At 38.6% G+C, this 12,940-nt stretch overlaps 1 protein-coding gene across 2 annotated transcripts in view; it reads left to right on the forward strand.

Moving 5' to 3' along the window:
* Nucleotides 1-12,940, forward strand: part of NSUN3 (NOP2/Sun RNA methyltransferase 3) — a 68,406-nt gene that overhangs the window by 23,581 nt on the left and 31,885 nt on the right. For both annotated transcript variants that reach the window (XM_070406042.1, XM_070406040.1), the window contains exons 4-5: nt 6,088-6,242; nt 7,008-7,129. In XM_070406042.1, coding sequence (XP_070262143.1) covers nt 6,088-6,242; nt 7,008-7,129 — 277 coding nt within the window. The remainder of the gene's footprint in view (nt 1-6,087; nt 6,243-7,007; nt 7,130-12,940) is intronic.

Below are 12,940 nucleotides of genomic sequence, written 5' to 3' on the forward strand. Positions count from 1 at the left end.
TTGGAGAAGTGTCTACTCAGGTCCTTTGCCAATATTTTAATTGGATTGTTTGGGGTTTTTTGGTGTTGAGTTTTAAAAGTTATTTATAAGTTTGAATATTAATCCCTTATCAAATGTATCAGCGATTATGTTCTCTCATTCAGTGGGTTATATTTTCATTTTGTTGATTTCCATTGCTGTGCAAAGACTTTTTAGTTTGATTTAGTCCTTTTTGTTTATTTTCTCTTCTGTTTCCCTTGCCCAAGGAGATACATCAGAAAAAAATATTGCTACGAGAGATGTCTGAAGTTTTACTTCCTATATTTTCTTGTAGGATTTTTATGGTTTCAAGTCTAACATTAAGTTTTTTAATCCATTTTGAGTTTATTCTTGTCTATCATTTAAAAAGGTGATCTATTTTCATTTTTTTGCATGTATCTGTCCAGCTTTTCCAACACCATTTTTTGAATGAACTATCTTTATCCCATTGTATGTCCTGGCCTCCTTTGTCAAATATTAATCCCGGGGATCGGGCCTAAACCGGTAGTCGGACATCCCTCTCACAATCCTGGACCGCTGGCTCCTAATCGCTCACCTGCCTGCCTGCCTGGTTGCCCCTAACTGCCCTCCCCTGCTGGCCTGATTGCCCACAACTGCCCTCCCCTCCTGGCCCGATTGCCCACAATTGCCCTCCCCTGCTGGCCCGATTGCCCACAACTGCCCTCCCCTGCTGGCCCGATTGTCCACAACTGCCCTCCCCTGCAGGCCATCTTGTGGTGACCAACTTGGACCACATGGGGCTGCCATCTTCTGCGAGGGCGTGAATGTCAAATTGCATATTACCCATGTATTATATAGGATGTCACCCCAATAAATTCAACTAGACAAACAAAGAAACAATCACATTATGACTTAAGGCTCCAAGGAATAATTAGCAGGACAAAAAAATAAGCAGAATTGTTTTTTTTCTAAATTATGTGTGCCAAAATAAATTAATGAGTGAAACATCTTTTTTTAGTTCCTTTTCATGGACCAAAGGCTAGCATGTATAAATGCCTTAATGACTCTTTCAGGAATTTGTTAAATTCATCTCTCCCCTTCTACTTAGATGAAAAACATCAATATTTTGTTTAGTTTTTGACAATCTCAGCATGAAATTTATCTCAGTGTAATAAGACTTAATATTTATATGAAACCTGGGTTGCGATGCCTTATAGTGCATATTTTTAAAAGTTTAACCAACCTAAGACTATTTAAAATTAAATTCTCTAAGCAAAACAGTAATTTATAATAAAATTATATTTCAACTGGGAGCTGTTTTAAAGCACTGAATTGAGAATCGCTACTAAAACTATCATTTAATGAAAAACTACCTGATTTTCAGTTGTAGTAAATATTCTATTATGTTTAAGTATTTTTATTATAATGGCATGTTTCAAATAAACTCAATCACATTTAGTGAGTACATATTTTGTGAAAGGCATTGGATGGTAGGTGTAGAGCAGTGAGGGATATAGAAATTACTAAGACTTCTGTTTCCTGAGATATGGCAGACTAGGTACGATAGCCAACCCTCCTGGTGAAAACAACCAAAAAGGGTAGGGTATAATATTAAAGAAAGACAAAATCTTTTTAAATGTATTAATCATTTTCAAATACTCAATGGCCAAAATCTAAGAGATAGGAGGAACCTAGAAGGTAAATTGAGCATTGAAGGTGGCTTTTGACTTACTTGAGTGCATTTACTTAATCTGAAAAAACTTACATGTTGATTTTTATTACTTCATGAAAATGCAGGAATAGAAGACAAAGCCAGAAACTGCCTAAATAAAACATCTACTAGATTAAGTTACATAAAAGTGCTGTTCTCTCCATGTCAGGTAAACTAGGAAGAAATTGTCCTCTCCAAGGGACTGAAAAGAAACTGTGTTCAACTTTGGTGGTGGGTGAGGGTGGGAAATACCCTCTGAAATTTTGGAACCACAATTAAGGCAATGTATACCATTATGTGAAGTTGCAGAACACTGAAACTAAAAAGATCTTAATTGAAGCCAGGGAGGAAATTTTACCTGCAGAGGAACAACAGTTAGACTGAGAGTTGACCTTGAGAGTAACAACGGAAACCCTGCATTCAGAGGAATGATGATTTCAATGGGCTAAGAAGAGATGACTGTGATTCCTGAAGTATAGTCACCTAAAAATCTTGGAGAAAAAAAGTGAAATCCCGCCCCCCCCCCCTTTTTTTTAAGATAAAGACAAAGAGATAAGAGTTTGCCACCAACAATTCTGAAGGATATGCGTCAGGAAAAAGAAAAACTCTATCCTAGGTGAAAGATAGAAGATACCAAAAAATAAAGAGCAAAGCAGATGGGAAAATCTAACAGACATTGACTATAGAAGCCAATGATAATGTTTTGTGCAGTTAGAAATGTAAGCCAAATAAAACCCACATATATAATAACAGTGGCATCTAATTGGGTAAGGATTCTTACAAGATTCTTGTAAGAATCTTTTAGGAAGAATTGTAAAGATTTACTTAATTTAGATTTTTCTTTTACATATCCGTGTTAAAACTTTAAGGGTTACTATTAAAAGACTAGAAATAGACTATGAAATCTGTAAACCATAAAATGGAGAAATAGAATAGAAGATAATTAAGACATGTTTGTTTGTTTTTTCCCTTTGCGGCTCTTGGTACCTACTAAGCAGTGGCAGAGACGGAGTAACTTTGGGGGGCTCTCTTTGCCCCAGTTTATGAACCACACAGATTTGCTTGGCTTGGTGTTTCTTCCCACCCCTCACCTCAAAGCTTGAGTTGCTTTGATTTATTTCCAGACTGGAGAAACCTAGCCAAGGCTCATGGCCTTCCTGCAGGTGTCTGCTGCCAATGCTACCACTGCCACCAATCGAGGAGCCTCTGGAAAGGGGCCAGCTGACAAGCAGAGATGACCACATCTGAGTGCTTGCAATACCTCGCCTTGGCACTCTCTGGCTTCCTTAGCATTTGCCTGGAAGGGCCAGGTAACTCAGACCCACTGTGTGTGGGAGTTACCAACACTTGGAATGAACATTAACCAAGGAAAGGCGGGAGACAAGAAGAAACTAGCAGATTGTTCTTTGTCTTTTCTTCCAAGGCTCAGTAATTCCAGACTGTGGACATATCCTGAGAGACTGAGCTAAGCTGTAGCCAGCTTGGTTACAGACCCTCTTACATTAGTGCTCCCTCCTTGAATGACTTACTTCCTTTTTTTCTCTCACTCATGCTTTCCTGGGATTACACCCTTTTGATAACATAAACATTTGTCTTAAGCTGTGTTCTAGTGATGCCAGGCTAAGACACAACTTTTAGACACCTCTCCATAAGCTTCATTAGCAAATCCTCCAGAAACCATTCAAAATAAACATGAAAACTAAATAATAAAAAAATATCCTACCTGTGTATATGCAGCTCTAAGTTGATTTTCTACCTCTTCCTCCCTTTAACAAAATTGATGCCATCTCCTGAGCTCTTGTCATATAGAAATTTGGAGTCCTGGTAGTAGAAAAGATAAGCAATACACTTGAACACCTCTCATCTGAGATAAAAATATGGTAAGTTCTATAGTAGAGGCACAAAATATGTTTGAGAAACAGACTAATCAGCCAGGTTTGGCGGAGTACAGAGTATGTTGGTGAATAGTGAGAGGTTAAAATGGAAAGGTTGTCTTGAGGTTTCAATATCACAGACCTGGAATTGGAGGCTAGGCGCCTGAATTTTATTTAATGGATGGTGGGAAGTCAATTAAAAGTTTTTAACAATAGAGTGACAATCAGAAGAAGATAACACATGTTACAAATATATAGAGATGTATATACACATACACACATTTGTACATACATGTATGTATTTGAGACAAGAGTTTACAAAAATGTATCCCCCTCTGCATTAGAGTTTCATCTTCAATTAGTTCTCTTACTTTGCTTCCCTGGTAACCTGGCAGAGATTATCACGATGTTTCTAGGCAACATTGCTTCTGATAAAAATGACCTGATTGGTAAAATGCATGTGCACTGGGAGAAAGAATAAATAAACCCTAAATGCAGTGATTCTTAACTTAGCATGTCCCTTGTGGGGGCCCTGGAAGCTATGCCTGTGGAGTTGTTAGACCAGGTATGGGCACCTGTGGGATGTGGGGCTTTTAAGCCAGGACAGCTCCACCTGCCCAATGTGAGTCTCATCCTGGATGGACTATCAGAAGGCCTTCCATGAAAGAGCAGTGTCTCACCCTGCCCTCTTGGTAAGCTGGTTCCTGTCCTGTGTAGGTTGGTGACAAATGTGATCTGCTTGAATGTTTAGACAAATCAGATGAAAATCAAACGGTGAAAAGAACACTTTAAGACCAAAATTATAAAAGTGATATGACTGACCATAAGAATATTGTGAAACATATATTAAAAAAGATACTTCAAATGAATTCAGAAGACAATTTAGGAAACATTTACAAATCAGATGGAAGATAAAGGGTTAATAACTATAATATATGTCTTGTTAATGAGAAAAATATAAATAATACAATAGAAAAAGGGGGGGCAAAAGCTAAGAATAGGCACTTAACAGAAAAGCAAAACCAAATGGTGAATAGACAAATGGAAAGATGCTCAATTGTTAAGAGATCAAGGACTACACGACAACATCGCATCCCATGTCAGGCTAATAATAACACTTCTTGTGGGAGTTTGGTGGAGGGCCATGGTAGTAGTATTTACTAAAATTAATAATTTCCCTACTCAAACCTATCCATTCCTCTGGTACTACCTCTAATAGTAAAACCACATTATGAAAATAAACAAAGATGTTTATTGAATGTTGTTATTACTGACAACAATGTGAATGCCCAATAGTTGGTAATAGTTGAATAAAGGATGACACATCTATTCCATGTACCACTTAGCAACCTTTAAAAATTATATCTCTACCACTTAACTTGATGGTATTCCCTTTGAAGTAGACGTATGTGGAGAGTAAGAGGGCAGAGATGTGTATAAATATAATCCTGGATATTTAAATAATTATATAGGTTCCTTTTGGGGGAGTGGTTGGGCAGTTGGTGGAAGGGGTAGATGAAGAATGACATGAAAAAATGATATCACAAAAGATAATCCTATTTGTGTAAATTTTTGTGCTGGTGTATGTATAAAGATATACAGTATGCTTATTTATCAAAATATTAAATGGCAGTTATCTGAAGACAAAGTTTCAGGTAATTTTTAATGTGTTTCTTTATACTTGTATGAATTTTAAAAAAATACTTGTATTTAAATATATATTATGTAATTATATTACATATAACTTATAGCACAATGAAAGTACATATATTCAAATAAAGGAACATCAAAACATTGATTTTATTAGGGAGAGAGGCATTTACTAAGTGCCTTCTGTAAAGTAGTTTTCCCTTATCCACATTTTCTCTCTCTGTGGTTTCAGTTGCCCAAGATTAACCATGATCTCAGAATATTAAATGGAAAATTCAAGAAATCAACAGGGAGTTCTAAATTGTGCTCCATTCTGAGTAGCATAATGAAATCTTGCACTGTCCTGCTCCATCCTGCCCCAGATGTGAATCATCCCTTTGTTTGGCTTAACTATGCTCTCTCTATACCCCACCCACTGAAGTCTCACAGCTCATAACTTGGGCCCATGTCTTTCTAACCATAGTGATAATTGCATTTTACATGTGTTTCCTCCCATACCACATATCTTCCTTTATTTAACATGAAGCTGTTCTGTCCTGGAAGGAGCTCTGTATATGTAATAGAATATGTCATTTACTCTTAACAGCTTTAAGGGAGAATTGAGGTATTGTATATTACAGGTTTTTACTTCCAAAATTAAGTTTGAATGAGTAATACTGAGAGTTCCTGAGAAGCTGTATAAAAGCAAAACTATTAATGTTTTATGTAGTGTGTGTGAGTTTCTGTTTTTTAAATAATAATAATACTTACCTTTGAGCCCTATTTCTGCATAAATATAATACATTTATTTCTTTTTAAATTTAGTCAACTAAAAGTAGAAGTTTAACAATTCGATTGCATTCATTTTAAAACTTTTAAATTCTTTATCTTTAGGTTATCTTCATTGTAATGAATATGATAGTCTGAGATTGAGGTGGCTGAGGCAGACGTTAGAATCTTTCATCCCGGAGCCTTTGGAAAATGTAATTAAGGTGTCTGAATTGGATGGCAGAGAAATGGGAGATGCCCAGCCTGAAAAGTTTGACAAGGTACTTTATTACATTGTGACAAACGGATGGACTCCCAGTGATACCACTGTTGTATTGTTTTGTTTTCCATCTGTTTCCAGACAGAGCCTGATACAGTTTCTTAGTACCCTGGAAAATTCTGATAAGTGAACCTGGAAGTAGTTTTCATATGATGGTCAGCATGGTTCAAAGGAAGTGGTAACATTGGGATTGGAGATTATAGAATGTTTTTTATTTCCAGTTACTTCAAAGATATTTAGGAAAAGATAAGATATTACTTGTGTCACTATACAAACATGTGCATTGTATTGCTCCAATTTGGTAACATTTCATATCAGAATGTGATAGTTGAAGAAAAAGAACATTTCAGTAAACTGAAATTGAAATATTAGTTACTAAAAATAAATGCTGAGAATGCAGAAATATAATATCTGTTTAAAATGAGTCACTTTAATAAAATCTTTTGCTATAGTTGTCAAATATATGAAATATTAGGGGACATTAGTAGATTTTTAGTCCTCCCCCCATTCATTCTCCCTCCCTCTACCTCCCCCCCGTCTCTCTCTCCCCTCCAAAAATCCAAACACTGAAAGTGCACAGGAAATTTGTTGAAAGTATTAGTAAAGAAATGTCATAAAGAAGAATTATCATGGTGTATTTTTGGCTTTAAAAGAAATGTCTTTATTTGCTATTTTTGATCATGTTTTACATAGCTTCCCTATATACTTTGTGTCTGAGGATGTATTTTCAGCACATATTTGCATTATGTATCCTCTTTTTCCCCAGGTGTTAGTTGATGCTCCATGTTCAAATGATCGAAGTTGGTTGTTCTCTTCTGATTCTCAGAAGGCAGCCAGTAGGATAAGCCAAAGGAGAAAGTTGCCGGTTCTACAGATAGAACTCTTAAGGTAAGGGCTGTTAATGCAAACATTTATTTTGGTTCTAATGTAATTTAAATAGATGTGACAAAACATGGCACGAGGAAGTCCCCAAATAGAAGGTTTCCTATGTAGATGTCCGAAGACTGCACCCAGATAATTCTCAGTCTTATTCCTCCAAAGGCTACACCCAGAAAATTCTCAATCTTATTCCTCAAAAGGCTGTACCCAGAAAATTCTTAATCTTATTCCTCCAAAGACTGCACCCTCATAATTCTCCATTTTATTCCTCCAAAGATTGTACCCACATAATTTGCAATCTTATTCCTCCAAAGGCTGCATTCTCATAATTCTCAATCTTACTCCTTTAGAGACTGCACCCAGGTAATTGTCAATCTTATTCCTCCCAAGACTGCACCCAGGTAATTCTCAATCTCTTCCCTTTCAGTTCTCATGCTGGAATGTTCCTTCTGCCCCTGCCCTGATAATGAAATACTGTATTACTGTGCATTGTCTTTTAAAAGGCACAAGTGATTTTACTGTGGTTTAAAATTGTTTTCTTATTGGGACCATCCCAAACCTAGGTTTCATCACCTTATTCTTTCATGAGGATTTGAACCAGAATGCAGCTTTGGATCCTATGTTTTCCTTCTATTTATATTCTTAATTTGCTCTTAATTAGCTTATCCCATAAATTTTGGGTTTCCTTAGGCAACTGATGTTAGTTAGAGCTCTTTTCTATTTATCAGATGGCTTCAACTGATATAAGACACTATCTCCCAAATATGGGTCTAAACTCAGATATTTCTCCTTTGTCTCAGAACTTTATATTCAATATTCTACCAGAGATGTCTATTTGGAAGTCACTCAGACATACAGAACTCAATTTGTCAAGAGAGAACTCATAATTTCTAGTGAACTTCTGCCCCACCCATTAACAAAACAAAAAACAATATAGAAACCCCACCAACCTGTCTCTTTTCCTCTCTTCTATCCTATATAATAAAAGCCTAATATGCCAAGTGTCTGGTCGTCCAGTTATCTATTCAACCAATCTAAGCATAATATGCTAGTGATATGCTAAGGCTGCTCAACTGCTCACTGTGACGTGCACTGACCACCAGGGGGCAGACAGTCGACTGGTCGACCAGTAGCTATGACGTGCACTGACCACCAGGGGGCAGATGCTCTGACCGGTAGGTTAGCTTGCTGCTGGGGTCCAGCTGATTGGGACTGAACTAGACGGGCCAGACATGCCCTGGAGCCTTCCTGCGGTCCCTCCCTGGCTGGCCAACCTCTCGCATCCCTCCCCGGTCCTGATCGTGCACTGGTGGGGTCCCTTGGACTGGCTTGCACCCTCTCGCGATCCAGGCTAAGGGACCTCGCTCCCTGAGTGCATGAATTTGGTGCACCAGGCCTCTAGTACAGTGATGGCGAACCTTTTGAGCTCGGTGTGTCAGCATTTTGAAAAACCCTAACTTAACTCTGGTGCCGTGTCACATATAGAAATTTTTTGATATTTGCAACCATAGTAAAACAAAGACTTATATTTTTGATATTTATTTTATATATTTAAATGCCATTTAACAAAGAAAAATCAACCGAAAAAATGAGTTCGCGTGTCACCTCTGACACGCGTGTCATAGGTTCGCCATCACTGCTCTAGTATCTCAATAATTGCCATGCCTACCACCTTGCATTTGCCCAAGTCAAAGTTCATCTCCAACTCCCCTTTCTCATATGCAATCTATCACTATGATATTTTAGTTGTATCTGTATATTTCTCAAGCCCATCTAACTCTTTTCATCCTTATTAGCCTAATCTAAGCTACCAGCATCTGTCCCCTAAATTATTGCAACTGGCTCCTAACTGTCCTGAATATCTCCAGGTGTGAGCTCTACTTCACTCACCATGATAAAGCCAAATCTGATATGAAATGTAGATCTGATCTTGTCATTTTTCTTTTTGAAATTCTGCAGTAATTCCCCATGGCCATACGATGTCAAATTCTTTAGTATGATATTGAAGTCCTTTTTGGATATGGTTCATTCTTATTTCACTTACCTCATGTTTCAGGACTCCCTTGCATTGTGTTCCAACTGTGCAGCTCCTCACACTCACTTTACAGTATCTCATTTCTGAGGCCAGTGCATTTTCTGTTCCTTTTGCTGAAAAGTTCTTCTAACTCATTCTCTCCTTTCTCTTGATTAACTCTACTGGTTCTTACCTGACTCCCTAGGATTGAGATTGATATCCCCCTTCTGTCTTTCACTTTACTTAAAAATTTATTGATTGTTAGTTCCTCTGCTTGACATTTGCCCAGTACTTGTCTCTCTCCTCAACATGACCGTAAGCCCCATGGGAGCAGGCATTGTCTAATGGTTTTTATTCCCATTATATGATTTGTTTTTTGGAATGTAGAAGGGGGTCAATAAATAATTTTTTAAAAACATGAAATTACAAGGGCTGAGTATTTAGAATTCACATCTGTAATTAAATTTAGAGCAAAGTTAATCTGACAAAAATAATGATATGATCATTATCGTGCTGTATGGTAGTTAGACTTAAATGTAAAGCAATTCACATAATTTATTTTTATTAGTATTGCTTTTACTTAAAGCATGGTTTTAGTTTAGTTTAGGTTTTCCCCATGTAATACATTTCCCTTAACGTCATATAACATTTCAATCATCATGAAGACCCTGCATTTACATAAAGCTCACATAGGCACCTTCTTATGTCCTAACAACTGGGCTCTTTTTTAGTGGCCTCGCCTCTCTCCCATCATCTTACTCCCGCAAAGGATTGGCTTTAGCACCACATCACTTTAGTAGCGTATCCACAGGGCACAGAATTGACATCTCAGTCACAATGGTTGTAGGTGTTCATGCAGTCATATGTGATGGGAAAAGACCATCATACAGCCATCGCCCATTCTCCTTGAGCAGTTAAACTATATTCCTTGACTCTGCTGCCTGGTCCGTGTGAGGTTTTGGAGCCACTTGAAGCAGCTGAAATTCTTGGACCCCTTGGCTGTGTGGTTATAATGATAAAGGGGACAGTAGGGATTCCCCAGCTATAGGCACAGAAAATGGTTTTAATTCTCTGAAATCTACAAGCCTGGGGATTAAAAAGATAATGGGACAAAAATAATTCTAGCCACAATCTCTCTTTTATTTTCTGACTCCAAAAAATGAAGAAAGTCTATAGTATTTTTCTCATCAGGGATGAATCTATCACTGTATCACATACAAAAAAGTTTCTCTTTCTTTTGGATTGATAGTGGATCCTCATTTGTATTTGCAAAGAACAGTTAGAAAGCTAGCAAGTAAATACTGCCTGACCTGGTATTGTTGACAGAAGATGGCACTCAGAGGGAGAAAAGGAGTAGAAAGGATATGTGAGAAACAAATAAGGAAAACTTTTAAAATATATACATATATATTATTGATTTCAGAGAGGAAGGGAAAGGGAGAGAGAGATAGAAACATCAATGATAAGAGATTGGCTGCCTCCTGCACGGCCCCAACTGACTGGGCCATGACCTCCTGGTCCGTAGCTTGAAGCTCAACCACTGAGCCACTCTGGTCAGCCAGGAAAACTTCTTGATTGCCCTAGACTTGTATCTGCTTTTGTTTGCTGACAGATATGGTATTCAAAGGTACTTGATGCTCTCTATGGCTATATATTCATTTACCTTATCAGAAACCATTCATATTTATAGTAAATAGGCAGCCTGCATAGTATTCAGAATTTTAGCTTATGAAAACACTATATTCTACAACCAAATATTAATCTTGTACAAATTTTTATGAATGTGATACTTAAATGAAAATAGACACTTTATTTATTAGAAGTTTCTTGATGTTAAATTTTTTAGAAAGACTAATGTTAGTGGATATGGTATAGTAAAATATATGTAATAGTCTTTCAAAAATTCTTTAAAAAATTAATGAATGTATATAATCATGAAAATAATCTAACCTGATATTTCAACATGAAAAGCATACTGGAAGGCACAGTGATGACAAGAGAAAGATCTCAAAGCAGATGAGCTCATTGTACACTTATTAAGGACTCTCTGATTTGTCCACACAGGATTAGAAAAATTAGAATCTTCCATTTACTTGATAAAACATGAAGAAAAAAGTTACATACAACTCTCTCAAACATCTGTCCCCTCAAATCATTTTCAGAAGTTGAGAATGTGGGAAGGGATATAAGGAATAATTGAAGAGAAGCCAATTCTAATTAAAGAGTGCCAATTGAAAGTATACCTTTATTGTTATTATCTCTCAAAATAATTTCTGAGACCATTTCTGTTACATAATATACATGTACATACTACATAATCAGATTGTCTGCCTCATTTTTAATTTAAATATATTAAGAAAAACTGGGGAAATATGCTAAAAATGATTTAGATGTAGTCTTTTTAGAAAGTGACCATGTTTTCTGTGCAAGAGAAATTTACATGATTTTTAGGTGGGAAAGTATGAATTGAAGAGTATGATTTATAACAAAAATATAGGTATCTTATTGCAGTAATGTATCATGTCATCCATTTCCTCAGAGGAAGTCAATCACATTTAAAATACTGACCCCTTTGGGTTTTCTTTTCTCATCAGTTGACAAGTAAAATCCAGTTTGTGAACTCATTGAAAAAGGAAGCTTAGATTATTTTGTAACATTTTGAAAATTCATATAAATCATCCATACAACAGTCCTTACTCCCGCAAAGGATTGGCTTTAGCACCACATCAGTGGTGCTAAAGTGGTTCTTTGTGGTTCTTTGACAGTGAAAATTGTATTTCAAAAGAAACATTGAAAAAAACAGCACCAACATTGCATTTGTTATGCTCTTGAGCTAAGAGATACCTAGTGACTGTGGAGCATGGGCCTTCATCATTCATCAACACAGCACTCAAAATGTTGATGTATTCATAGTGGAAAAATAATCTTTAGACATATAATTATACTAGTGGCCCGGTGCATGAAATTTGTGCACATTAAAAGATAATTAATTAGAGGAAATATTTTGATATTGCTATTTGCCCTTTCTCTATAATAGAAGTGTCAGAGATGAAAGAAAATTAGTAAAATGTATATGAAAATCTTCTTCCTGTCAGAGTCTGGGGCGCGCCGTGGGACCCAGAGTCAAGTCCCTGCCCACCTACACACACCTCGAAGTTGCGCGAGACCCAGACCCAGCTGGCCCCACCCCCATTGGGCTAGATCCAGGCCTGGCTGGCCCCACCCCCATCAAGCCCCGCTGGGCAGGGGGTGCACCCTCAGGTCCCCCGACCTGGCGCCGGGAGGGGGGCATAGCCTCAGGTCCCCCATCAAGCCCTGCCAAGTGGGGGGGCACAGCTTCAGGGCCCCTGGTGCACAATGGGCATGGGGTGCAGCCTCAGGTCCCTGGGCCGGGGTGGAGGGCACAGCCTGAGGTCCCCCATCAAGCCCCGCTGGGTGGGGGGTGCGGGGCCTGAGGTCCTCTGGCCTGGTGCCGGGGCAGGGTCATGGCCTGAGGTCCCCCAGCCCAGAACTGGGGTGGGGTCATGGCCTGAGGTCCCCCGACCCCGGTCTGGGTGGGGGGGGCGCACCTTGAGGTCCCCCATTAAGCCCTGCCGGGCAGGGGGCATAGCCTCAGGTCCCCCATCAAGACCTGCCAGATGGGGGGGAGTGGCCCGACGTTCCCCCTCCTGGCACTGGGGCGGGGGCATGGCCTGAGGTCCCCCAGGTCGGGGGCGCACCTTGAGGTCCCCCGTCAAGCCCTGCCGGGCAGGGGGTGCATCCTCAGGTCCCCTGCCCCGGCCCAGTGCCACACAGCCTCAGGTCCC

This window comes from Myotis yumanensis, unplaced genomic scaffold (genome assembly GCF_028538775.1).
Source record: "Myotis yumanensis isolate MYYU_CA2020_CCGP unplaced genomic scaffold, mMyoYum1.0.hap1 SCAF_2, whole genome shotgun sequence".
NCBI classification, from domain to species: domain Eukaryota; kingdom Metazoa; phylum Chordata; class Mammalia; order Chiroptera; family Vespertilionidae; genus Myotis; species Myotis yumanensis.